At 32.7% G+C, this 26,276-nt stretch overlaps 1 protein-coding gene across 1 annotated transcript; it reads right to left on the reverse strand.

The window, feature by feature from the left end:
* Positions 1 to 2,149: 2,149 nt before the first annotated feature.
* Positions 2,150 to 26,276, reverse strand: LOC134681028 (mediator of RNA polymerase II transcription subunit 21-like). The gene is made up of 4 exons (XM_063540402.1): positions 26,137 to 26,276; positions 22,886 to 22,997; positions 15,079 to 15,179; positions 2,150 to 2,545 (listed from the first exon to the last, which is right to left on the reverse strand). The coding sequence occupies exons 1-4, from the start codon at positions 26,176 to 26,178 to the stop codon at positions 2,384 to 2,386; spliced, it is 417 nt and encodes a 138-aa protein (XP_063396472.1). The 5' UTR covers positions 26,179 to 26,276; the 3' UTR covers positions 2,150 to 2,383.

The following is a 26,276-nucleotide window of genomic DNA, read 5'->3' on the forward strand; positions in this document are numbered from 1 at the left end:
AAATCGTCATTATTAAAATGGACCTCTATTTTGTCATCAGTAACAACATATTAAAATTTGAAAAGCTTTGGTTGAATGGTTCATGAGAAAATGCACGGACACGACTGGAAACACCATTTTTCAATCTTTCAAGAATCATAACTCCTGAACGGTAAAAGTCAAAATTGTCATTATTGAACTTGACCTCCATTAGTCATCAGTAACAACATATAAAAATTTGGGAAGCTTTGGTTGAACAGTTCATGTGTAAATGCACGGACACGACTGGAAACCCCATTTTTTAATCTTTCAAGAACCATAACTCCTGAATGGAAAAAGTCAAAAACGCCATTATTGAACTTTCATTTAGTTGTCAGTAACAACATATTAAAATTTTAAAAGCTTTGGTTGAATGGTTCATGAGTTAATGCGCGGACAACATTTGATTGCCGCCCGCCCGACGAGCATCCCCAAATCAATAACCGACATTTTTGTCACAAAAATCCGGTAAAAAATTGATAAAATCGTTCACAGAAGATGGAGTTTATGATATATCATGTATTAGTTCAAGAATTGGATAAACCTTTATTTTTCACAAGTAACTTGAATTTTTGGACCCTTTGGACAAATTTGAAGAACTGGCCCAAAATCTTAAATCTAAATACAGTTAGACTCAGCATATTAAAGAACCAAAAGAATGTGGACCAATTTGAAAATTTGGCCTGAAAATTAAAATTCTAAGTTCATGAAATATGTATACATATATAACATATATAGTTAAATGCAGCATAGCAGAGAAACCCATTTAATGCAAATTTTGATTAAATTTAACATAGTTTAATTTATGCAAAGTATAAATAAAGGATTGTTTTTTTTGCCACTTTTTTCTCCATATTATTGTCTAGAGTAGAAACCAATTATCTTCAGACAACAATGATGATGACACAGTCTATTACATCACCATAACAGTATACAAAACTAGGGCTCTCAAGAGCCTGAATCGCTCACCTTAATTCTTTTGGTTACATCTCTCATCAATGATTATTTTGGCTTTTCAATTTATTTAAATGTTCTTTGGATCGTCCTATTTTCTTCAAAAGCCAAAAAAAATAATCATTTTCTCCTATGTTCTATTTTAGCCATAGGAGCTATGTTTCTTGACATACAAGGAAATAAAATATAAAACTTATACTAGATACTCTGAAACTCATTTAGCCTAAGTTTGGCTGAAATTGATACAGCAGTTTCAAAGGAGAAGATTTTTTAAAGTAAGTCATGATGAACAAATTGTGAAAAAAGTCTTTAAAGGGCAATAACTCCTTAAGGGGTCAATTGACAATTTTGGTCAAATTGACTTATTTGAAGATCTTACTTTGCTGAACATTATTGCTGTTTACAGTTTATCTCTATCTATAATAATATTCAAGATAATAAACAAAAACAGCAAAATTTCCGTAAAATTATCAATTCAGGGGCAGCAACCCAACAACAGGTTGTCTGATTCATCTGAAAATTTCAGGGCAGATAGATCTTGACCTGATAAACAATGATACCCATGTCAGATTTGCTCTAAATGCTTTGGCTTTTGAGTTATAAGCCAAAAACTGCATTTGACCCCTATGTTCTATTTTTAGCAATGGCGACCATGTTTGTTGATAGATCAAAACTTCGGATACAATTTATAAACTAGATACCCTAAGGAACATTCAGTTAAAGTTTGGAAGTATTTGGCCCAGTAGTTTCAAAGGAGAAGATTCTTGAAATAGTTTACGACGACAGACGACGACGGACGCCAAGTGATGGCATAATTTATAAACTAGATACCCTAAGGAACATTCAGTTAAAGCTTATGCCATCACTTGGCGTCCGTTGTCGTCTGTCGTCGTAAACTATTTCAAGAATCTTCTCCTCTGAAACTACTGGGCCAAATACTTCCAAACTTTAACTGAATGTTCCTTAGGGTATCTAGTTTAAAAAGTGCTGGATCTGCACTACCCCCTATATATACATGTAATCGATTTCTCTACATTACTAATTAACCACAAATAAAAATTCATAAGAAACGGTACCACCTTTGAATTTATTTTTACTTGATCATTCATGAAAAGTAAACATTTGCCCCTCCTGGGGGATTAGTATTTTCTGGAACAGCCCTTATGAAGGAAGCAAATTCAGCAATATGTTGTTTTATTTCTGACAAGATATATATACATGTATAGCAAAATACATAAAATGGTATTTCTCTCTAGAGTTCTTCTTCCTGTAATATATGTTGCAAGAACATCAAAACTGTCCCAGGTCATCTGTTTCTATACAAAACATAAGTTAGTATTCCACTATGCACTAGGAACCAGTTTATTTGGGGTTATTTTACACACTGTACAAAATACTTTTCATACTATCATCAAGTATTGGATTCTAAAGCTTGACATCGAAGCTGACATTCAGCAATATCATGCAAAACTTCCTGTATCTGACTCAGTAATGTCTCTCCTTTACTGACAATGTCTTCCAAATGCTTTGCAGATTCTTGATTCTCATTTTCCAGTTTTTTTAAGCTGGCCAACTGAAATAATAAATGCAAAAGACTACAATCATGGAGTATAATATAGACTATGAACCCTGTAATTTAATCTTTTAATATACTAGTACATGAACTGTAAATTCAGAAATTATTGTGAATAATGCAAATGGACAGCTTTTGAAATAATAAAGACTCCCATTCTAATATATAATATTCATATATCTGTATGCTAATTTTCCTGATACATGTATTGCAATAATCAATCTCTCATTTTGTCCATTCTTGAAAAATCCCAATAATAAATGCAATCAATAATTTATGAATTTACAGTTATCTAAAAACATAAGTAACACCCACTAAAGTCCGCCTGATTCAAAACTGGAAGATAATTAGTCTAATCATGAAATCTTCTATTCAATAACAACATTTTTGGTTGCAAGTTCATATAATATCTAATTATTTCTAAGAGGCAACTACTAAACAGTACAGTAATTAAACTTTATAGAATGGTAACTGAACTCATCTAAGGAGTTGGTGACAAAAAGTATAACAATATTCGACATATGCCATTTTTATAGTGACATTACTGTAAACAAGATGCTGTCAGAGATTTCTTGGTGACTGTACTGTGGACAAGAGGCTGTCAGGATTTCCCTACAGAGGTCGAACCTTAAACAGTTAAGCAAGTATGGACACAAGATTTAAGCTTAAAACAGCTCTGAATTTGGATTGTGATTAAATATTTGATACAGCATAGGTTTGTCACATAAAATAAAGGTGGTCTCTTTAAAGAACTAAACAAAATGAAATTGGACATTTAATTATTATGATCCAATACTCAAGTACATTGTTAAAATCAGCATATGAAAAACCACAAGAACTCAATTTTTGATAAAATACTTCTTATTTAAACTTATTTCTATTCAAAGGGGAATAACTTAACTTTATTTTCATGAACCAATAATGTAAATCTAAAATTGGAACCTAGTTCAAATTAGATATGATGTCTATTTTATTTTCAAATTTAAATCAAACATATAATAGTTTTCAAATAAATCTGTCACTTTAAATATAATTAGGTGATCGACAATTACAAGATGTTGTATTATCTTTATAAACGCTGAAATCATTTAAAAAATTCCTAAGGGTTCAGCGGAAACCAGTGCCTTCCCTACTTTTGCTGTAAATCACAGGCTCAAGAAAAATGAGGAAAAGAATTAACAAGTGAAACTGAGAGCTACTGCTAACTGATGATACCCCCACTGCAAGTGGATAATATTAATAGTGTAAAAATATGCAAGTGTTCGGTAAACAGGAAGTTGTCGAGTGATGAATCGCATCACACAGTATAGCTGACTTATATAAATCCTGAAACCAAATTTTAGAAATCCTTGTATTGTAATTCCTGAGAAAAATGTGACGAAAATTTTCATTTTGGCTATCATGTGTAAAATCATACAAGTGTTCGGTAAACAGGAAGTTGTCAAGTGATCAATCTGAAAACGCATCACAGGGTATAGCTGACTTAGATAAACCCTGAAACCAAATTTCAGAAATCCTTGTATTGTAGTTCCTGAGAAAAATGTGACGAAAAATATTCATGGGACGGACGGACTGACAGAAGGACAGACAGAGGTAAAACAGTATACACCCCCCTTTTTTAAAGCGGGGGTATAATAAAAATATTCCTCTTGATATTATCTATTGTTTGTAAGAAGCTTCTGACCAAGTTTGGTAAAAATCCAGGATAGTTTATGAATCTAATAAATGTTTTAAAAACTTTAACTGCAGACTGTATGTAATGTTAACTGGAAGAAAATGTCCATTTATAAGTAAAATACAGATATACAGGTACAAAATTTTAACAAAACTTCCTTCTTGATCCTAGCATTTGATCATAAACAAGCTTCTGTCCAAGTTTGGTACAAATAAAAAATAGTATAAGAAAGTTAATAAAATTTCAAAAACTTTAACCACAGAGTGAATTTGTTGTTTCCTGGCAGAAAATCTAAGTCTATTTATATGTAAAAGGAAAAAAATGAATTTTATTGTTTAAAAATTTACTTCTGGATACCATCTTATGATCATAAACAAACTTCTTTCCAAATTTGGTACAAACCCATGATAGTTTAAGAAAGTTATTAAAATTTCAAAAACTTTAACCTCAGAGTGAACGTAATGTTTCACCACAGGAAAAATAAGTCCATTTATAATTAAAATAAGGAAAAAATGGAATTTTATTTTTAGAGAATTTACTTCTGGATACTATCTTATGATCATAAACTAGCTTCTGTCCAAGTTTGGTAGAAATCCAGTATAGCTTAAGAAAGTTATTAAAATTTCAAAAACTTTTAACCACATAGTGAATATTTGTAGACACCCCGATGACGGCACCAATGGAATGTAGGAGCGCTATGTCTCGCTTTGTCGAAGGCTCAACAAAAACCTTAGGTGAGATGTGGTGTAGTGGTAAGTGTGTCCACATCACCTGTCTATAAAACCCTACCTGTAACTCTAAAAAGGATTCTTCAGAGGTATTGAATCTATAAGTAGATCCACATCACCTGTCTATAAATCCCTACCTGTAATTCTAAAGAGGATTCTTCACTAGGTAATGAATCTATAAGTAGATCCACATCACCTGTCTATAAATCCCTACCTGTAACTCTAAAAAGGATTCTTCAGAGATATTGAAACTATAAGTAGATCCACATCACCTGTCTATAAATCCCTACCTGTAACTCTAAAGAGGATTCTTCACTGGGAAATGCATCTATAAGTAGATCCACATCACCTGTCTATAAATTCCTACCTGTAACTCTAAAGAGGATTCTTCACTGGGAAATGAATCTATAAGTAGATCCACATCACCTGTCTATAAATCCCTACCTGTAACTCTAAAGAGGATTCTTCACTGGGAATTGCATCTATAAGAAGATCCACATCACCTGTCTTTAAATCCCTACCTGTAACTCTAAGGAGGATTCTTCACTAGGTAATGAATCTATAAGAAGATCCACATCACCTGTCTATAAATCCCTACCTGTAACTCTAAAGAGGATTCTTCACTGGGAAATGAATCTATAAGTAGCTCCACATCACCTGTCTATAAATCCCTACCTGTAACTCTAAAGAGGATTCTTCCCTGGGAAATGCATCTATAAGTAGATCCACATCACCTGTCTTTAAATCCCTACCTGTAACTCTAAGGAGGATTATTCACTAGGTAATGAATCTATAAGAAGATCCACATCACCTGTCTACAAATCCCTACCTGTAACTCTAAAGAGGATTCTTCACTGGGTATTGAATCTATAAGTAGATCCACATCACCTGTCTATAAATCCCTACCTGTAACTCTAAAGAGGATTCTTTACTGGGAAATGCATCTATAAGTAGATCCACATCACCTGTCTTTAAATCCCTACCTGTAACTCTAAAAAGGATTCTTCACAGGTATTGAATCTATAAGTATATCCACTGTTAACTATTTAGTTTAGTAGTTTATATATCATAGTTTAGTCTATATAGTCTTTAGTTCTATTTGTATGTATCTTTGTATTTACAGTGACTTGGTGGGTTTAGATTAAAGTTGTACAAAGAACACTTCAGTCATTTATAGCCAATTAACAGTAGTAGCAGAGCTCACAACATCCGGCGAGATGGCGACGGCTCTGAGTTATAAGAACCCACCAAGCTTGACAAAGGAGAAGTCATATCAGCAATGGAAGAATGAAGTGAAGATGTGGCAACTGGTTACAGAATTGGACATAAAGAAGAGAGGCCTAGCACTTGTGCTGTCGTTACAAGGGAAGCCAAGAGAAGTAGCGTTAGAAATAACACCAGAGGATTTGAATGTTGATGATGGAGTTGACAAATTGATAATAGAATTAGATAAATTGTTTGAAAAGGACAAGACAGATCAAGCTTATGCAGCATATACAGCTTTTGATAAGTATCACAGGGAATCATCGATTAAAATGTGTGACTATATAATTGAGTTTGAACAGAAGTATAACAAATGCAAGAAATATGACATGCCACTTCCTGATGCAATATTAGCATTTAAACTTCTAGATAATGCAGGACTTGGTGAAAGTAATCGACATTTAGCTTTAACTGCATGTTCTGATTTAAAGTTTGAAACCATGAAGGCAGCCCTTAATAGGATATTTGCATCAAAATCACAGAGTGATAATGATATAGTTACTGTTAAAGAAGAATCTGCATTTGTAGGAGAACATCGTTTTGATAGAGGGCGTAGTTCAAGGAGATTTGGTGCTCGCAATCGCATGAATAGATCATTTGATCAAAGAAATACTCAATCCAGACTTAATCCAACTATAAATGGAAGCATATCTCGTTGTAGATGTTGTGATTCAAAATATCACTGGTTCAGGGATTGTCCACATAAAACTTATGATGTTAAACTTACAGAGGAACAAACAGACACATCTGAAACTGTAAACATAACTCTAATTACAACTTCTCAACAAAACATTACACCTCAAGAATTTTTTGTAGCCGAGGCATTTAATGCTGCAGTTGTAGATACAGCATGTACCAAAACAGTTTGCGGGACAAAATGGTTACATCAGTTTTTAGACACTTTCGACTCTGCTAATGAAGAAATAAAATGCAAGGAAAGTAATACACCTTTCAAATTTGGTGATGGTAAAACAGTACATTCTTATCAGTCCGTGAAGTTACCTGCAACAATTGGGTCTTAAAAATGTTAAATAGAAACAGAAGTAGTTGACTGTGAAATACCTCTATTATTGAGCAAAGATTCTTTGAAAAGAGCACAAACAGTTCTTGATCTCCATAATGATAAAGTGACAATGTTTGGAAAACCAGTTGATGTTCATTTCACCTCAAATGGTCATTATTGCATAAACATCAAAGACAGAAGAACTGGGCAGACCGATTCTGTAGTGAGTGAGGAGGAAATCCTGAAGGTAGATTCTGGATTCTCTAAGAAAAGAAAGTGGGATATTATATCAAAACTGCATAAACAATTTGGTCATGCCTCATCTGAAAAGTTGTTATCTCTATTGAAAAGTGCAGGCTCAGTTGACTCAGATACTAAGGCAATAGTGAATGATGTTTGCTCAAAGTGCATTGTCTGTTTCAAGTACCAACGTCCAAAACCAAAGCCAATAGTGGGCTTTTCACATGCAAATGATTTTAACCAAATTGTTGCTATGGATTTACATGAGATTGATCATAATTTTTACTATTTGCACATAATTGACCTATTTAGCCGTTTGAGTGCAGCAGCTATTATCAGGAGAAAAGACTCACAGTTAGTTGTTGACAAATTCATGCAGATATGGGTTAGTGTATATGGTGCTCCTGAAGTTGGAGTATACACTGACAATGGTGGGGAATTCAATTCTCAAATTTTTCGTGATATGGCTGAAAATCTAAACATGTCAGTTAAGACGACAGCAGGATACAGTCCCTGGTCAAATGGAATTGTAGAACGACATAATGCAACTCTAACTGAAACAGTTAACAAAATCAGAGAAAGCTCAAATCTATCTTGGGAAACTGCAATTAGCTGGGCTGTAAATGCCAAAAATAGTCTTGTCAATGTGTATGGGTACAGTCCTTATCAAATTGTGTTTGGAAGAAATCCTAACCTGCCGTCAACACTAGTCAATAAACCTCCAGCTCTTGAAGGAGAAACAATGAGTAAAACAATGGGAAAACACTTAGTTGGTCTTCATGAGGCAAGGAAAGCATTTGTAGCATCAGAATCCTCAGAGAAAATTAGGCGTGCTCTACGAAAGCAGGTTCGTCCCTCAGGTGAGAAATTCAGAAATGGAGATAAAGTATACTTTCTTAGAGACAATCAATGGAAAGGACCTGGTACAGTTATTGGACAGGACAATGTTGTTGTGTTTATAAGATAAGGAGGAACTTATGTAAGAGTGCACGAATGTAGGATTTTAAGAGATATTGATGAACAAAAAGATAAGAAAAACTAGTATCTCAATTGTTTGTAAAACAATTGAAAGGTCTTTCCTGTAAAAGTGATGTTTTCGTATTGTACTTTGAACGACCTTTCGTTTGATATACGACAAGCATACCTTCTGAAACTTTTCGCTTTTTACACTTAATGACCTTATCCGCCTACATTTTTGAGATCGGAATTATAATATATGAAACAGAGTATATGAGCTTTCATTTGATATGCGACGACGCCATGTTCTAGAAAGTTTATTTTTTGCACTTAATAACCCTATCCAACTAATTTTTGGAGGTTGGGAATTTGATAAAAGAACATTTATTTTTTGCACTCAATGACCCCATCTAACCCATTTTTGGGAGACGTCAATTTGAAATTTGAAATGTACGCTTTATGTTCTTTCATTTGATATGCGACAACCTTACCATCTGAGAAATTTGAATGTTTGCACTAAATGACCCCACCCTTCCCTCTGGGATGAAAAGGGGGTTTAAAATTTTCATTTTTATGTAGAGTTTATTAAGACCTTCAATTTGATATATCAGATGACCCCATTTGACAAAGTGCAAATAATGATGCAATATCAACTATATAAATAGAAGTTATGAAACTAACAAAGTCAATGCAAAACTTGAAAATTTCAAATTGACTTTTTGGTGTTTTTTTCCATGGAATGTTTTTGGTATTTGGTCAAACATATAACTATGTCAACCTCTTCAATTTCTAATACATTTTAAGTGGTAAGCTCTGGATGATTTAGAAATACATGCCTCCGCTCGAAAAACTTCAAACTGCATTACCTCTAAAACGACAATAGATATCTCAAATCTGTTAAATGATAAATGATCTACAGTTGAAGGACAACATTATAGAAAAAGAATTGGGACAATTTCAATGTTCACCAAGGTCACAATTAATCATCAAATATATGATGCAATACCAAACTTGAGAACCGGAAGTCGTAGATACATGGGATTATCACCATTCAACTCAAGACCACTTGACCTTTCAAATATCACAAGGTCAAGGTCATAGTATAATGTGAAGGTCAAGGTGAAATTTCATCATGACCTGACATTGACCTCAAATTGAAGGTCTTGAATTACTGATCATCATTTCAGTTTATAGTAGGTTGATATCTGTTACCTTTAAAAAGATATACACAAAATACTCTACTTTAAGAATCATCCCGTTGTAACTTTTGAACAGACGGTCGGACATTTTTGGGCTTATTATATAAAATGTAGAGTTCGTCGAGAGGAACATTTTATACGCTGTATGTAGGCAGCAAAGTCTTATCGTTTTCCTAATATGTAAGCTTGAAATTGCAGCGTAATTTTTTTTTGCACTATGTGACCTTTGACTTTGGGTGCATATTGAAGGTCACATGAATTAAAGATTATTGGTGAAGGTCCCAAGTCTCTACGACTTCCAGTTCTCGAAATAGATTTTTTCTAAAATTGTATACAATTTTTCAAGGGGAATAACTCCTTATAAGGGTTAATAACAAAATGATTGTATATGTTCATTAACATTGCCATCTGTTCCTGTACATGTTGCCGTTTTCAAATCGATTCTATCTCTAACATTTTTTGAGAAATGAGCAAAGGAAAGAAATTGTTTCAAGGGGAAATAACTCTCAAAGGGGATGATGAAATTCTATGCAGCCTCATATGGTAAAACATCATGAGGAGATGTACCTATTGTCCAAATAAGATCATGATATCTTCAAAAACAACGAGGGGGGGCCATGTTGAAAAAAATCAATAAAAGGGAGATAACTTCTAAAGGGGATGATGAAATCCTACACAGCCTCATCTGGTAATACTTCATAATGAGGTCTACCGATGGTCCATATTTGGGTTTGATAACTCCAATAGAAACGAGGGGAGGCCATGTCAAACAAATGCTGGATGAAAAAAAAAAAAAAAAAAAAAAAACATGCGAAAAACAATAAGGTCTTTCCTCGCGGAGAGGAAAGACCTTAACAAACAACAGGAAAAGAGGGTAACATTGAGAGAAGGTCTAGAAACCTCAAACTTAAACAAGAATAAGGCTGAGCATGAAGTCCTTTATTATGATAGTGATGACGAGGAAGACTCTCATGTCAACAATCAGTCAGACAATGAACATGGTGAAAGTGACAATGAAGTAGAAGGACATGAATCTGAATTAGGAAGCAGGCAGCTGACTCTGAAATAGACAGCGATAATCCTGTGAATCAAGGGCATGAATCTTATGAGGAAAGTCGATCAGGAGGTGACTCTGAGCTTGCTTATGATAATCATGAAGATACTCCAGTGAGAGAACAGAGTAATCAGCAAGCAACTTCAGTACACAGAAGTGTTAATTCTAAGTCTAATAAAGCATTACTTTTAAAAAAGGACCAGAAAGTGAACTTTAAAATGCCAGGTGATGATACTCCACGAGAAGGAGTTGTTCTGAGTAGAGCTGGTAAAGCATCATCTAGTAAAAAGAATTGGTACAATATAGAATATAGCAAACCTGAAGAGCTTAAAGGTAACAAGTTATCAATAGACTTAAGTACAGTTGGTGAATTGCAAGTATTAAAATCTGACACAGATCAGGATACAGAGGATGACGAAGAATCAGAAGAAGCATTATTTAATGAGATTGACTTTTGTGATGCTCGTAAAGCTGAACTTGAAAATTGGAAGAGACATAATGTTTATCAAGAAGTTGAAGACTATGGACAGTCATATGTATCCACTAGATGGGTATATACTATAAAAGAAGCTGAAAATGAAATATATAGGAAAGCAAGACTTGTTGCAAAAGGTTTTGAAGAAGATTGTTTGGATGAAATACAGAAGAACTCTCCTACATGTGACAAACAATCTCTTAGACTCATTCTTTCAATCATAATGCAAAAGAAATGGTCCATCAATTCCATAGACATTAAAACTGCCTTTCTGCAAGGGGAGAAAATGCAAAGAAAAGTTCATCTGAAGCTAATGCTAATGGAAAACTCTGGATTTAGAGAAATGTGTGTATGGTCTTGCAGATGCTTCTTTGAAATGGTATGAAAAGGTTAAGAAAACCCTAAATGAATGTGGAGGTACTGAATCTAAAGTTGATCCAGCAGTATTTTACTGGTATAATTCAAATGGTCTGGCTGGTGTTCTTGCAGTTCATGTTGATGATTTTTTGTGGGCAGGAACCAATTTGTTTGAAACTGAGATTATATCGAAAATAAGAGAAAAGTTCAGTGTCGGAAAAGAAGCTTCAGAATCGTTCAAATATTTAGGACTGGGTCTAAGTCATGCAGATGATAAGATAATATTGAGTCAGACAGATTATGTTGAAGTGTTAAAGACAGTCTCAATTGATAGAAAAAGGCCAAGTGATTCTCAGCTTTCATCAGTCGAACAAACTGTTCTTAGATCAAAAGTTGGACAACTGTTGTGGCTTGCAAAACAAAGTCGTCCTGATATTGCTTTTGACATCGCTATGATAGCATCAAAGTTAAAAACAAGTACTATTGAAGACTTCAAAAGAGTGAACAAGCTTTTAAGGAAAGTTAGAAACGATCCAGTGTCTCTTCGTTTCAAGGAACTTGGAGAACATGTAGAACTTTTATTATATACTGATGCTTTTTTTTGGTAATCTTCCTGATGGGGGAAGTCAAGGAGGGTTTGTAATAATGCTACTAGGTGAAAATGGAAAAATCAATCCAATTACATGGCAGTCAAAGAAAATAAGAAGGGTCGTTCGAAGTACACTAGCTAGTGAAGCTTTAGCTTTAGCCGATGGTATAGATTGTGCTACATCACTAGCTACTTTATATAATGAACTGGTTTTCAATAAATGTACTACAGAAGGAGGTATTACAGTAAGATGTGTGATTGACAATAAGGACCTTTATGAAGCTGTTCATTCTAAGAAAAATGTAACTGAAAAAAGACTGCGACTCGAAATTAGTTGCATCAAGGAGATGATTCAAAAAGGAGAGCTTACCGTTCATTGGGTTGAAACAAAAGAGCAGATAGCTAATGTGTTGACCAAGCATGGTGCCAGCGCACAGAACCTTCTATATTGTTTTGAAACTGGACTTGTAAATACCGTTTTCATGAAATAGCTTGACATTGATTATGTGACACTTACAATAGTGATATACATATATTTGAGAACAGTAGTTAAAAAAAAACAGGAAGAGAGAATTAGTTATAATGTGATCAGCAATATCTACAAAACTTTTATTTTCATTTTATAAACTTTACATCTACTTAAGAAAGAGAAAGGATCAAATTGTTAACTATTTAGTTTAGTAGTTTATATATCATAGTTTAGTCTATAAAGTCTTTAGTTCTATTTGTATGTATCTTTGTATTTACAGTGACTTGGTGGGTTTAGATTAAAGTTGTACAAAGAACACTTCAGTCATTTATAGCCAATTAACAATCCACATCACCTGTCTATAAATCCCTACCTGTAACTCTAAAGAGGATTCTTCACTAGGTAATGAATCTATAAGTAGATCCACATCACCTGTCTATAAATCCCTACCTGTAACTCTAAAGGATTCTTCACTGGGTAATAGATCTATAAGTAGATCCACATCACCTGTCTATAAATCCCTACCTGTAACTCTAAAGAGGATTCTTCACTGGGTATTGAATCTATAAGTAGATCCACATCACCTGTCTATAAATCCCTACCTGTAACTCTAAAGAGGATTCTTCACTGGGAAATGCATCTATAAGTAGATCCACATCACCTGTCTATAAATCCCTACCTGTAACTCTAAAGAGGATTCTTCACTGGGTATTGCATCTATAAGAAGATCCACATCACCTGTCTATAAATCCCTACCTGTAACTCTAAAGAGCATTCTTCACTAGGTAATGAATCTATAAGTAGATCCACATCACCTGTCTATAAATCCCTACCTGTAACTCTAAAGAGCATTCTTCACTAGGTAATGAATCTATAAGTAGATCCACATCACCTGTCTATAAATCCCTACCTGTAACTATAAAGAGGATTCGTCACTGGGTATTGCATCTATAAGAAGATCCACATCACCTGTCTATAAATGCCTACCTGTAACTCTAAAGAGGATTTTTCACTAGGTAATGAATCTATAAGTAGATCCACATCACCTGTCTATAAATCCCTACCTGTAACTCTAAAAAGGATTCTTCAGAGGTATTGAATCTATAAGTAGATCCACATCACCTGTCTATAAATCCCTACCTGTAATTCTAAAGAGGATTCTTCACTAGGTAATGAATCTATAAGTAGATCCACATCACCTGTCTATAAATCCCTACCTGTAACTCTAAAGAGGATTCTTCACTGGGTATTGCATCTATAAGAAGATCCACATCACCTGTCTTTAAATCCCTACCTGTAACTCTAAAGAGGATTCTTCACTGGGAAATGCATCTATAAGAAGATCCACATCACCTGTCTTTAAATCCCTACCTGTAACTCTAAAGAGGATTCTTCACTGGGAAATGCATCTATAAGAAGATCCACATCACCTGTCTATAAATCCCTACCTGTAACTCTAAAGAGGATTCTTCACTGGGAAATGCATCTATAAGAAGATCCACATCACCTGTCTTTAAATCCCTACCTGTAACTCTAAAAAGGATTCTTCACAGGTATTGAATCTATAAGTATATCCACATCACCTGTCTATAAATCCCTACCTGTAACTCTAAAGAGGATTATTCACTGGGAAATGCATCTATAAGTAGATCCACATCACCTGTCTATAAATCCCTACCTGTAACTCTAAAGAGGATTCTTCACTAGGAAATGAATCTATAAGAAGATCCACATCACCTGTCTTTAAATTCCTACCTGTAACTCTAAAGAGGATTCTTCACTAGGTAATGAATCTATAAGTAGATCCACATCACCTGTCTTTAAATTCCTACCTGTAACTCTAAAGAGGATTCTTCACTAGGAAATGAATCTATAAGCAGATCCACATCACCTGTCTATAAATCCCTACCTGTAACTCTAAACAGGATTCTTCACTAGGTAATGAATCTATAAGTAGATCCACATCACCTGTCTATAAATCCCTACCTGTAACTCTAAAGAGGATTCTTCACTGGGTATTGAATCTATAAGTAGATCCACATCACCTGTCTATAAATCCCTACCTGTAACTCTAAAGAGGATTCTTCACTGGGAAATGCATCTATAAGTAGATCCACATCACCTGTCTATAAATCCCTACCTGTAACTCTAAAGAGGATTCTTCACTGGGTATTGCATCTATAAGAAGATCCACATCACCTGTCTATAAATCCCTACCTGTAACTCTAAAGAGCGTTCTTCACTAGGTAATGAATCTATAAGTAGATCCACATCACCTGTCTATAAATCCCTACCTGTAACTATAAAGAGGATTCGTCACTGGGTATTGCATCTATAAGAAGATCCACATCACCTGTCTATAAATGCCTACCTGTAACTCTAAAGAGGATTTTTCACTAGGTAATGAATCTATAAGTAGATCCACATCACCTGTCTATAAATCCCTACCTGTAACTCTAAAAAGGATTCTTCAGAGGTATTGAATCTATAAGTAGATCCACATCACCTGTCTTTAAATCCCTACCTGTAACTCTAAAGAGGATTCTTCACTAGGTAATGAATCTATAAGTAGATCCACATCACCTGCAGTTCTTGCTATCAGTTTGGCAAATACTTGTGGATAATCTGTTAAAAAGATATACAAGTTCTGTTTGAATGGTTTTACATTACTAATTTTAGGTCAAGATATGGCCTTAATGCTATAATGGTTAATTTATATTAATTGTTATTTGGACGGAGAGTTATCTCATTGGCACTCATACCACATCTTCCTATATCTATCACAATGAGTTTTATCATTATTTGGGCACAGATTTCAAATTAAAAAGATGAAATATTGATGTAGTAAGTTGTAAAGGTCTAATGAATTAATACATATTTAACCAAGACAATTATTACACTGGCCAATGGCCCAAAAATTCCTTCATAAGTTTGAACTTAAATATGTGAACCCTTTAAGGCCATATGACACATGTTTTACAGAACACATCTACAATATAAAAAAGGAGATGTGGTATGATTGCCAATAATACAACTCTCCAAAAAGAGACCAAAATGACACAGACATTAATAACTACATGCATAGGTCACTGTACAGCCTTCAACATTGAGCAAAGCAATGTTGGTTCTACTGTAGTTTTGTTCTTTTTAAAGCTCTTAGTTATAAAATTTGACACACTGGTTCTTTTTGTTGTAAGCTTTGTTTAAAGTTTGGTTTATGTAGTAAGTTGTAAAGTACTAATTTGCTATTATTTCTTATTGATCATATATATGTAAGCGGCAATAGGTGAAATTAGGCATTAAGCTTAAATTCTAGGCAATAAGCTAACGCCTAGACAGTAAGTCTTAAATCCAGAAAATTGTGTGCAGGCATTAAGCTTACTGCCTAAAATTGAATGCGAGTAAATAAAGACATTTATTCATTTGAGTAAAAATATATTTGTTACAAAATAGCATTATGAGAACTGGTGCTTGTTTATCGAACCTTTCCTAAGATCGGTCCTACAAGATATTCTTGGGATAGAAATCATGATAAGTTAGGACCGACTTCAACATCACGGTCACAGCATTCACATCGAAGCTATCTGAGGATTATCTTAGATTGGAAGTCCTAACCTCTATCCTAAATGTGAGTATTGGCGTAAAAAAAATAGCAAATGAAAAAATTGAAATATTGTATAAAATAAAATTATTCAACCAACAACTTTAATTTAAAAACCGATAAATTATTAGGAAATAATTACTAGTTAAAGGTAATAAATGATTATTATTATTATAATGGAATACACTAATTGTAAATAGTAAAACTTAAATATATAATCCAGCATCTTTCATATAAATTCTGAGTACTTCAAATATTATATTTCATTACTGCAATTAACATACGTTTGAATAAGAGCAACATAAACATGTTATTTTACTGATGCAAAACTACAGGGCCCAGTTGCATCCTAAATATAAACCATATGCTCTGCAGGGCGCAGCTTCATACGACAGCAGAGGTTGAACCCTGAACAGTTGGGACAAGTATGGACACAACATTCAAGCTGGATACAGCTCTAAATTCGGATTGTGATTAAAAAGTTGATACAGCATAGGTTTCTGACACAGAATGAATGTGGTCTAATGAACTTAAAATTTTTGTTTTGCCTTTGAGCAATTCACTATACTGTTGAATATTAATCCTCTCAAAAAAATGGTTGAAGAAATTTCTTTTTATTTATGAAATTTTAAATGAGAAAAATTGAATTCCCCCCCAATTTTTTTCCACATCCCCCTATCATTTATTCCAAAACTAATCACAATTCAAATTTCTAATGGAGTTTGCAACAATAATTACTCATTTAAATACATCATAAAATATTAAAATGTGCTTGTTATCACTGAATGGTAAAGATTTTCTTAATTTATCAGTTGGTAGTAAAAGTGAATATACATTGTATATATTGTATTAAACAATGATTTTAGTTGATTCAACTACCTATTCTTGACAAAGAAAGATAACTCCAATTGAAATTCTTGCTATTGCACAATATTGTGCAATTTATAGATATTTCTTGCTATTGCGCAATACTGTGCAATTGAAAATACTTGCTATTGCACAATACTGTGCAATTAAAGATTTCTTGCTATTGCGCAATACTGTGCAATTGGAAATTTCTTGTTATTGCTGAGTACTGTGCAATTGAAAATTTCTTGCTATTGCACAATACTTAATATAATAATTTTAGATCCTGATTTGGACCAACATGAAAACTGGGCCCATAATCAAAAATCTAAGTTCATTTTTAGATTCAGCATATCAAAGAAACCACAAGGATTCAATTTTTGTCAAGATCAAACTAAGTTTAATTTTGGACCCTTTGGACCTTAATGTAGTCCAATTTGAAAACGAGACGAAAAATTATTAATCTACATACACAGTTAGATTCGGCATATCAAAGAACCCCAATTATTCAATTTTTGATGAAATCAAACAAAGTTTAATTTTGGACCCTTTTGGCCCCTTATTCCTAAACTGTTAGGACCAAAACTCCCAAAATCAATACCAACCCTACTTTTATGGTCATAAACCTTGTGTTTAAATTTCATAGATTTCTATTTACTTATACTAAAGTTATGGTACAAAAACAAAAAAAAATATGCTTATTTGGACCCCTTTTTGGCCCCTAATTCCTAAACTGTAAGGACCAAAACTTCCAAAATCAATACAAATCTTCCTTTTGTGGTCATAAACCTTCTGATTAAATTTCATAGATTTCCATTCACTAATACTAAAGTTATGGTGCAAAAAAGTTGATTCAACTACTATTCTATACAAAGAAAGATAACTCCAATTGATTTCTATTTACTTAAAAACCAAGAAAAAATGCTTATTTGGACCCCTTTTTGGCTCCTCATTTCTAAACTGTTAGAACCAAAACTCCCAAAATCATTCCCAACCTTCCTTTTGTGGTTATAAACCTTGTTTCAAAATTTCATGGATTTCTATTTACTTAAACTAAAGTTACTGTGTGAAAAAAAAGAATATGTTTATTTGGGCCCTTTTTGGCCCCTAATTCCTAAAATGTTGGGATCAAAACTCCCAAAATCAATCCCAACCTTCCTTTTGTGGTCATAAACCTTGTGATAAAATTTCATAGATTTCTATTCCCTTTTACTAAAGTTAGAGTGCGAAAACTAAAAGTATTCGGACGACGACGACGCCAACGTGATAGCAATATACGACAAAAAATTTTCAAATTTTGCGGTCGTATAAAAAGAAGATGTGGTAGTATTGACAATTGTAACATAAATTAGATTTTTTCCTTTGATGTTTTAATGAAATAATTTGCTTAAAAGGAGTGTTGATGGAAAACCATGGTATATTATATGTTGTACCATACTTTGCTAATTAAATATGTAACTCAACTAGAATCCAAAGGAAAGAAGGTGGAGCTTAGCTATGGTACAACATATTCATTTTTATGTTATTCCATGGCTGGCACTCCACCCTTTTTTTTCTACAGGTATCCGCCTCTGAAATATTTAGTAAAATTGTTGAGTTTCCCTTATTTTGAAAAATATTGAAAAAAATACTAAAAGTTTCTTCTTTCAGTTCTGAAAAAAATAAAATGCAATACTACAATGTAGTACCATTTCCTTTGCGAAAATTCAATTGAATTTCGATTCAAAAGGGTGGGGGGTAACTTTTTGAAAAAGGAATAAATATCGGATACAAAATTTTGTGAAAAAAACAACATTATTCTTTCTGCGATCAAATAGGGGACGTACACTATCTGCTCCCCCTGGATCCACTACTGTTTATTCTTTTATCAATAAAATTGTGTTTAAATTTAATAAATAATATAATAATCGAATTAATAAAACAATGGAAGAAAAGCAGTTTGTTCGAAAACTTTAAATGTATAAAAAAAATAATATGCATTTTTTTAATGACATGAACAACCGGTAAAATATGATTAATTTGTATGATACCTTGAAAACCAAAAAAAAAACAAATAATCTTACTGTCATTAGAATAATTATTTCATCCTTTTCACTTGAATCTGACATTTTTGTTAACTTTTTGATGACATACTGAAATTACCTTCACATACAATCATACACGGGGCGCAAAACTAAAAAATCGTGAAATCAAACATTTTCTTACTTTCTGCAAATTCTAGGGCTCTATTAAATGATACGTCCAAGAAGAACATACATGTACACTAGGCGCAAAAGTGACTGGCGCAAGAGAGCTTCCATTTCATTGGATAAAACTGTAATGTGATCAATTTCCAATGATTTAGTTCAAGGTCTTCAATCTGTCAATCATTTTATTTCTATTACAAATTTTATATACCATGTGTCTTACTCATTAACAAATTTGTAAACTTGATAGAAATTTGTGTTGAAATCATTTGTAATCACAGGTTGTGGAACTGTTAACACAGAAAATTTAGTTATCCAATAAAAAAAATGGAAAATGGTGTGAGCAAAACATCATATCCTAATTTTGTCTACTTTTGACCAGTTCAAACCAGCTCAACTAGTGAAGTGTACAAATTTTCAATTGAATATTATAATTATTCTATAGAATCTCCATCTTTTTTAATTGGATACAATCGCTTTTTAAAAAAATCTTTTTAATATTTTGTAAAACCACAAAAAAGCATGAAAAAAGTGTGAGTTAATTGGCCCGAGAACACAGTTATTTCGTAGTGCATTTCTTTTAGACAATAAGTTCAAATTAAAAAAGTCGCACCTGCTTTTTCTCAAAAAGATGTTTACAGTGTAGTGTACTACCAGTGAGACAAATAATATCAAAATTATAGAAACTTCTACCAGCTCTAACTCAAAATATTGACAATTCTGTGTTAAGGGGGTGTAAAAGTCAGTTTGACAGCTTCGGACGTGATAAAATTTGACCTTTTAGAACTGGACCAATTCACTACTAAACATAAAGATTCAGCACCCAAATTTTTTTGACATGTAATAACATCCCCCTCCTTAATATTTCATGCATTTAATATCAAGAAATACATTGAGAAAGTGTATCAAATAAAACATGCAAGGTATACACTGTTTACACTAGGGACTATATTCGTAGACAACGAAAACCAAAGGACAATAACTGTGTCCTTGGACCTAATAGGACAGAAAGACTTGACCAATCTCTATAAAACTTTGCATAACCCAAGCTTAGGCAATAATGAGATAGTTTGCCAAGTTTCATGGCCATATGTCATAAATAAGAGAAACTGGGGTCATTTTAGTATTGACATTTGGATGTTTATTTTTGACGGATAAATTAAATATCTTCAACTGTCAAATATTTGGCCTAAAAATTTGAAATTTTGCAAAAATTTGCTTTTTAAATGCTCTTGAATATTAGATATTAAGTATTAAAAGCATCTGCAAACTCATTTTATATATCAGATGTATTTTAATTATTCCAAAGTCAAATTTATATGAGCCTATGCCTGAAAATAGAGATTTTCCAATTCAGGGTAGCCTTATATAAATATGCAATTTTCTCAGCCAATTAGAAGTTTTTGTAGTTTTTAAGCCTATATTATTCTTTCATATATATTAAATGTACTTTAAATGTATAGAAAAGTTACAAAAAATATACCACAGTAGTATAAAATGGTCTTGGGCCATGTAGTACTGAGAATTATTTAGAGTCAATTAAGGCGGTAGTCCATATTGACATATACAAATGCACACAGAAGCTATCAGAAGTGAAAATGTGTTACTTTTTGCTCATTTCTCTGCTAAGGTGTTATGATACAAGAAGTCTAATTGCAAAAGGACTCTTGCATTTAAATTTTTTTGAAAGACAATATGGTCTGTCGGCCAGTTTTTTCACTTTTCAATGGAAAACTTGCATTTAGTTTTAGTCTCAATAGGCATAAATTTGGACCACTTACTATCATACAGGGAAAAAATAAGGTAGCATATAAAGGAGAAAGGTGTAATGAATATAGTTAAGTGCTTTTATTTACAGATTTAGTGAAATATTTGAGATGGACTACAGATTTGATGTACAAAGCGCTTCACATTTTACATACATCAATTAGGCCGTTTAACCAGGGCCATCAAACAAAATATGCTGCACTTTTTTTCTGTGATAATCTACTTTTCTCTATATTCAGAGTTCACAAATGGTTAATTAAATTTGATTAAAGCATAAAAACACAAATATCAGGAACAAAAAAGCTGTCAGATAGAAAGTCAGCATGCCTCTTAGGCATAAAATGTAAACTGCTTTAAAATGCTCATTATAGCCGTAGAATGCCAAAATGGCACATTTTAACAGAATTTCTGTAAACCAAAGATGTAAATCCTTTACTTTTATTGAGTTTGACAAATTGAAACCAGCAAATCATTCAGGAAAGTTCCCAAAGTACAGAATCTAGATTTCAGGATTCCATCTCTTAGGCCCGAGAACACAGTTATTTCGTAGTGCATTTCTTTTAGACAATAAATTCAAATTAAAAAAGTTGCACCTGCTCTTTCTAAAAAATATGTTTACAGTGTAGTGTACTACCAGTGAGACAAATAATATCAAAATCATAGAAACTTCTACCAGCTCTAACTCAAAATATTGACAATTCTGTGTTAAGGGGGTGTAAAAGTCAGTTTGACAGCTTCGGACGTGATAAAATTTTACCTTTAAGAACTGGACCAATTCACTTCACTTCTCAACATAAAGATTCAGCACCCAAATTTTTTTTGACATGTGATAACATCTGGGTATTCCCCCTTCTTAATATTTCATGCATTTAATAGCAAGAAATACATTGGGAAAGTGTATCAAATAAAACATGCAAGGTATACACTGTTTACACTAGGGACTATATTCGTAGACAACGAAAACCAAAGGACGATAACTGTGTCCTTGGACCAATTCTGTTTTTTTCACTATTAAAATAACTAAATCAACTTACTTTTAAAGATCTGTCAAATGAATGTATATTTATAATGTAATATTAGAAATATAATTAAAAAACGACTTTATATCAAGAATAAATGACCAAATAAGAATAAATTCCAGAGTTTACTTATTGCCTAAAATTATGTTTGGCAATAGGGTGAATAATCATCACCAGATTTCAGGAAATAAGCCTTTAGAATGCCTGAAATTACAGGCAATAACTTAATGCCTAGGATTTATGCTTATTGCCAAATTTTACTTATTGCCGCTAACATATATACAAAACTCTTTGAATTCTTCATTTTATATGTACTATCTATATGATATTTGATAGTTGATAACCATTTCTACACTTTAAGGTATTTATCAAAAAAGTGAAATGACTATCATCAATCAATTAAACTTGTTAAAAACCAAATACACATAGCTTATTGAGGCTACCATCATGACCAATCAAATTTTAAAAAGGAAAATATTTTAGGGTCCAATTTTTTTATTTATTCTAGAAATGTTTTTTGGCCTTTATGATAAGAAAAATCAAGTATATAATTAAACATTTGTTACATCTTGCTTATTTCATTAAGACAATTAGGATATAACAGAAATACCTAAACCATTCATTTTTACTTTTGAAATTGAACTGTAACAATTCCCTATATATATATACATGTATAAATGTCTTATTCTGCCCTTTGTAAATGTTAGACAAAATTAATTTATACTTTCTTTTAACTAATTCAAAGAAAGAAATATCATCTGTATTTCAAGACAAAGTTTTGACTATTCAATCAAAGTGAAATTGTGACTGTACTGTATTTTTAGTTTCATTTGACGGATTTTAAATTAGCAAGAAGAAAGGGGAAAAAAGTTGCTTTACATATTTAATTACAACAGCAGATTTGTACTGTACCTTCTTGTGGTGGGTCTGATGGAGACTGTTTTTGTTTCTCAAATCCAGCAAATTGACTTGGTGGTGAATACTGTTGTAAAATTCCTACACTGTTGCAAAAATGATCAGCCATCTGCAAATAGAAATTTTTCATAAATATTTAATACAAATTTAGAAGATTTTTTTTTAATTTAATACAAAGAAAAAAAACAGAGTTCCAATTTCCACTTAGTGCATATATTTTACCTGAAAAAAAGCAACACTTTTGTGATTTAAAACTTTTGACAAATATTTTAGAGAAATGAAGACACAAGAGCAAATAAATGCAATTTACGATGTAAATAATACTTCAAATAAAAGGGCATGACTTTTTTTTTTAACTACATTAGAGCAGCACTTTAATTTGTCAGTCGAGACATTGATTATATCATGTGACATGTATATTAACATGATATAATTTTGATAAAAATCTGGCAAATGTTATTCACATAAGGGCACTTACAATGGAATTTTCCATTTGATTATTGAGAAAGTCATAAAGTGGATGTAAGCAAATATAGGCAACCTACAGCCGTCAACAATGAGAAAAACCCATACTGTGTGGTTAGCTTCAAAAAGGTCCTGACTTGAAAAATATGAAGCAATTCAATTGAGAAGAATAATACATTTGTAGCTCGGCTCAATTATTATGCCTCACTAAAATAATATGCCTATTTATGGCCTTGATTAATATAAGTTGTTTGATAAAACAATATTCAATAAAAGTTTATACTAAAAAGCGTAAGGTTTTCATTTATATTAATGTACATATAACAATGTAATTTATGTCTGTTTTTTTAACACACCCATAACAACAGCAGTACCAAATTAATGCCCATTAAAATTCATAAAAGATTTTATCTTTCTCAAAGGTCCTTAAACATTTGCGCCGATTTTTTTACAGGTAAATTACAGGTGAATAGATATAAGAAGATGTGGTATGAGTGCAAATAAGAAAACTCTCAATCCAAGTCATGTTATTTTTCATTTATCATTTTAGACCTCTTCCATTAGCCATTTGTACAAATTTAATGAATTGTCAATCATAAAATTTATATAACTGTTGTCCCACTATGGGCAGATGGAAGATGGCCTACAAGATACACCTCCAGACTTTTTCCTTGTCAGTACCTGTAGTTCTTTAACCTCTGTCTTTCAGACATTTGCCACATGCTGGCTCGATCAGTATTTTGACAATAGAATCTTAGGTGACTCTGGCTTTACACAATTTATGGTACATTTGAAAGATATGTTGTTATGTTTCAGGACACTAACCTTCCGATATGTATGCCTGTTGTTGATTAAAGAAATGACTCCTCAGCTCGTTTCAGTGTGTAATATGTCCATCATGTACAACGAAGTTCCAGAACAATATGAATCAAAATTAACTTAAAACATAAATGAACAAACAGATTTTATCAATGGTATAGTACAGTACATGTACAAGTATTAACTTACCTGTAAATCTAATAAGGAGCAAATATAAAATTGGCGCAAATGAAAGAATGAAAATTTTCAAAATCGGCGCAAATGTCATACGCCCGTATCATGAGTATAGTAAAAGAAAAGATAACCTAAAATTAGAGATTGACACTTTTTTTGAATATTTTAAGAATTTAAATGCAAGTTTGAATATTGATAGTATTTGTGAAAATCCTATATATGATGAGTTATTAAATGGGAAAATAACAGAATTGGAAATATCTGATGCAATAAAGGTGCTGAAAAATAACAAAGCTCCAGGTACAGATAAAATTTCAAATGAATATTTAAAATATTCAACTCCATTATTAATTTCTATATAATGTGAGCTTTTTAATTTAGTGTTAGATACTGGTAATTTATTCCAGAAAGCTGGACCAGTGGAATTATAAAACCTGTTTTTAAAAACAAGGGTAACCCGTCTGACCCTGATAATTTCAGGGCAATCACACTTATCAGTTGCCTAGGGAAATTATTTACGTGTTATAAATTCTAGATTAAATATTTTTGCTAACAAGTTGAGTCTCATTTCCGAAAACCAAACTGGTTTCAGGAAAGGAAGTTCAACAGTTGACAACATTTTTGTATTACATACTCTAATTGAGTTATATTTTTCGTTTGGCAAGAAGCTTTATTGTACTTTCGTCGACTTTCGGAAGGCTTTCGACACTGTCTGGTGATCGGGGCTATGGACAAATTTATAAAATTGTGAGATTAAAAGGTAAATGTTTTATGGTTATCTTTAACATGTACCATGATATTAAATCTTGCGTTCAGTATAATGGTGACCAGTTTGAATTTTTCCCTTGTCTTACTGGTGTAAAGCAGGGGGAAAATTTATCATCGTTTCTTTTTTCTATATTTTTTAATGATCTAGAAAGTTATTTCAGTCAGTTAGACGGTGAACCTCTTAATATTATCAAAGAGAAGCTCGTAAGTGAGTTGCACATTTTTTATAAATTATTTGTTATTTTATATGCAGATTACACTGTCATTCTGTCTGAAAGTATGGAAGGTATGCCAAGAGCTCTAGACATTTTTCAATCATATTGTGATATATGGAAACTACAGGTTAATGTTAATAAAACTAAAGTTATGATTTTCTGTAAAAGAAAAAGGAGACAGAATTTTATTTTAACTTTGCAAGATTATAGATATATAATTAAAAATGTTTGATTCTATGATTGAACCAATTTTATTGTACGGTTCAGAATATAGCCTTTACTAGGGCTAGCAGGTCAGTTTTGCTGGGCTAGTAGTTCTTCCAACAGGGCTAGTAAAATCATGCTACCAATTAGCCTTGGGCTAGTGAGCTAATACAAAAATTCTTAACCCCTGATTTAAGTCGGATATTCCTATGGCTATGACATGTATGATATTCCTTTTCATATTGGATACAAATTTTATTAAGTAAACTGCAGACACCTTGTAGTCAAAGTGTTTCAATTGAGTTACTACACAGGCATCATTATGAAGTACAATGAAGTAAGGGGGTGGCGTCAAAAGGCGTCATAATGGAGGAAAGGGTTAAAGTCAACAATACAACTACAATACTGGTATATTATATACACGTTATCGCTAATCCCAGCTGATCCGGCCACTTGAACTTTTGACAACTACAGGAGATCCGTTCTCAGTCTCAGAGTAGTTTTTGATGTGTAAATACAACCATTGTGATTGTTGTCCATCTTGCATGATCAATGATGATGTGGATGAACCTTAACGTTAAACTAAATCTGTTTAATTTTTACTTGATTAACAGCATCTTGTAGCTGTGTCAGTCTGTCTGCCATTTCAAATCGCTACAAATTTAGTATAAACCCTATGTAAACATTTTTTTTGTTATAACTGGATACAAAAGTTGTTTAAACCTTGACCTTTTACCAAAGGG

This window comes from Mytilus trossulus, chromosome 8 (assembly GCF_036588685.1).
Source record: "Mytilus trossulus isolate FHL-02 chromosome 8, PNRI_Mtr1.1.1.hap1, whole genome shotgun sequence".
Lineage (NCBI taxonomy): Eukaryota > Metazoa > Mollusca > Bivalvia > Mytilida > Mytilidae > Mytilus > Mytilus trossulus.

Excerpts from the sequence above, each read along its gene's own strand:
- LOC134681028 (XM_063540402.1), bottom strand. The coding sequence starts at position 26,178 with ATGGCAGACAGACTGACACAGCTACAAGATGCTGTTAATCAA. Across the intron at positions 22,998-26,136 it reads TACAAGATGCTGTTAATCAA|ATGGCTGATCATTTTTGCAA; the intron begins GTAAAAATTAAA and ends TTCTATTTGCAG. Across the intron at positions 2,546-15,078 it reads AATCCTCTTTAGAGTTACAG|TTGGCCAGCTTAAAAAAACT; the intron begins GTAGGGATTTAA and ends TTATTATTTCAG.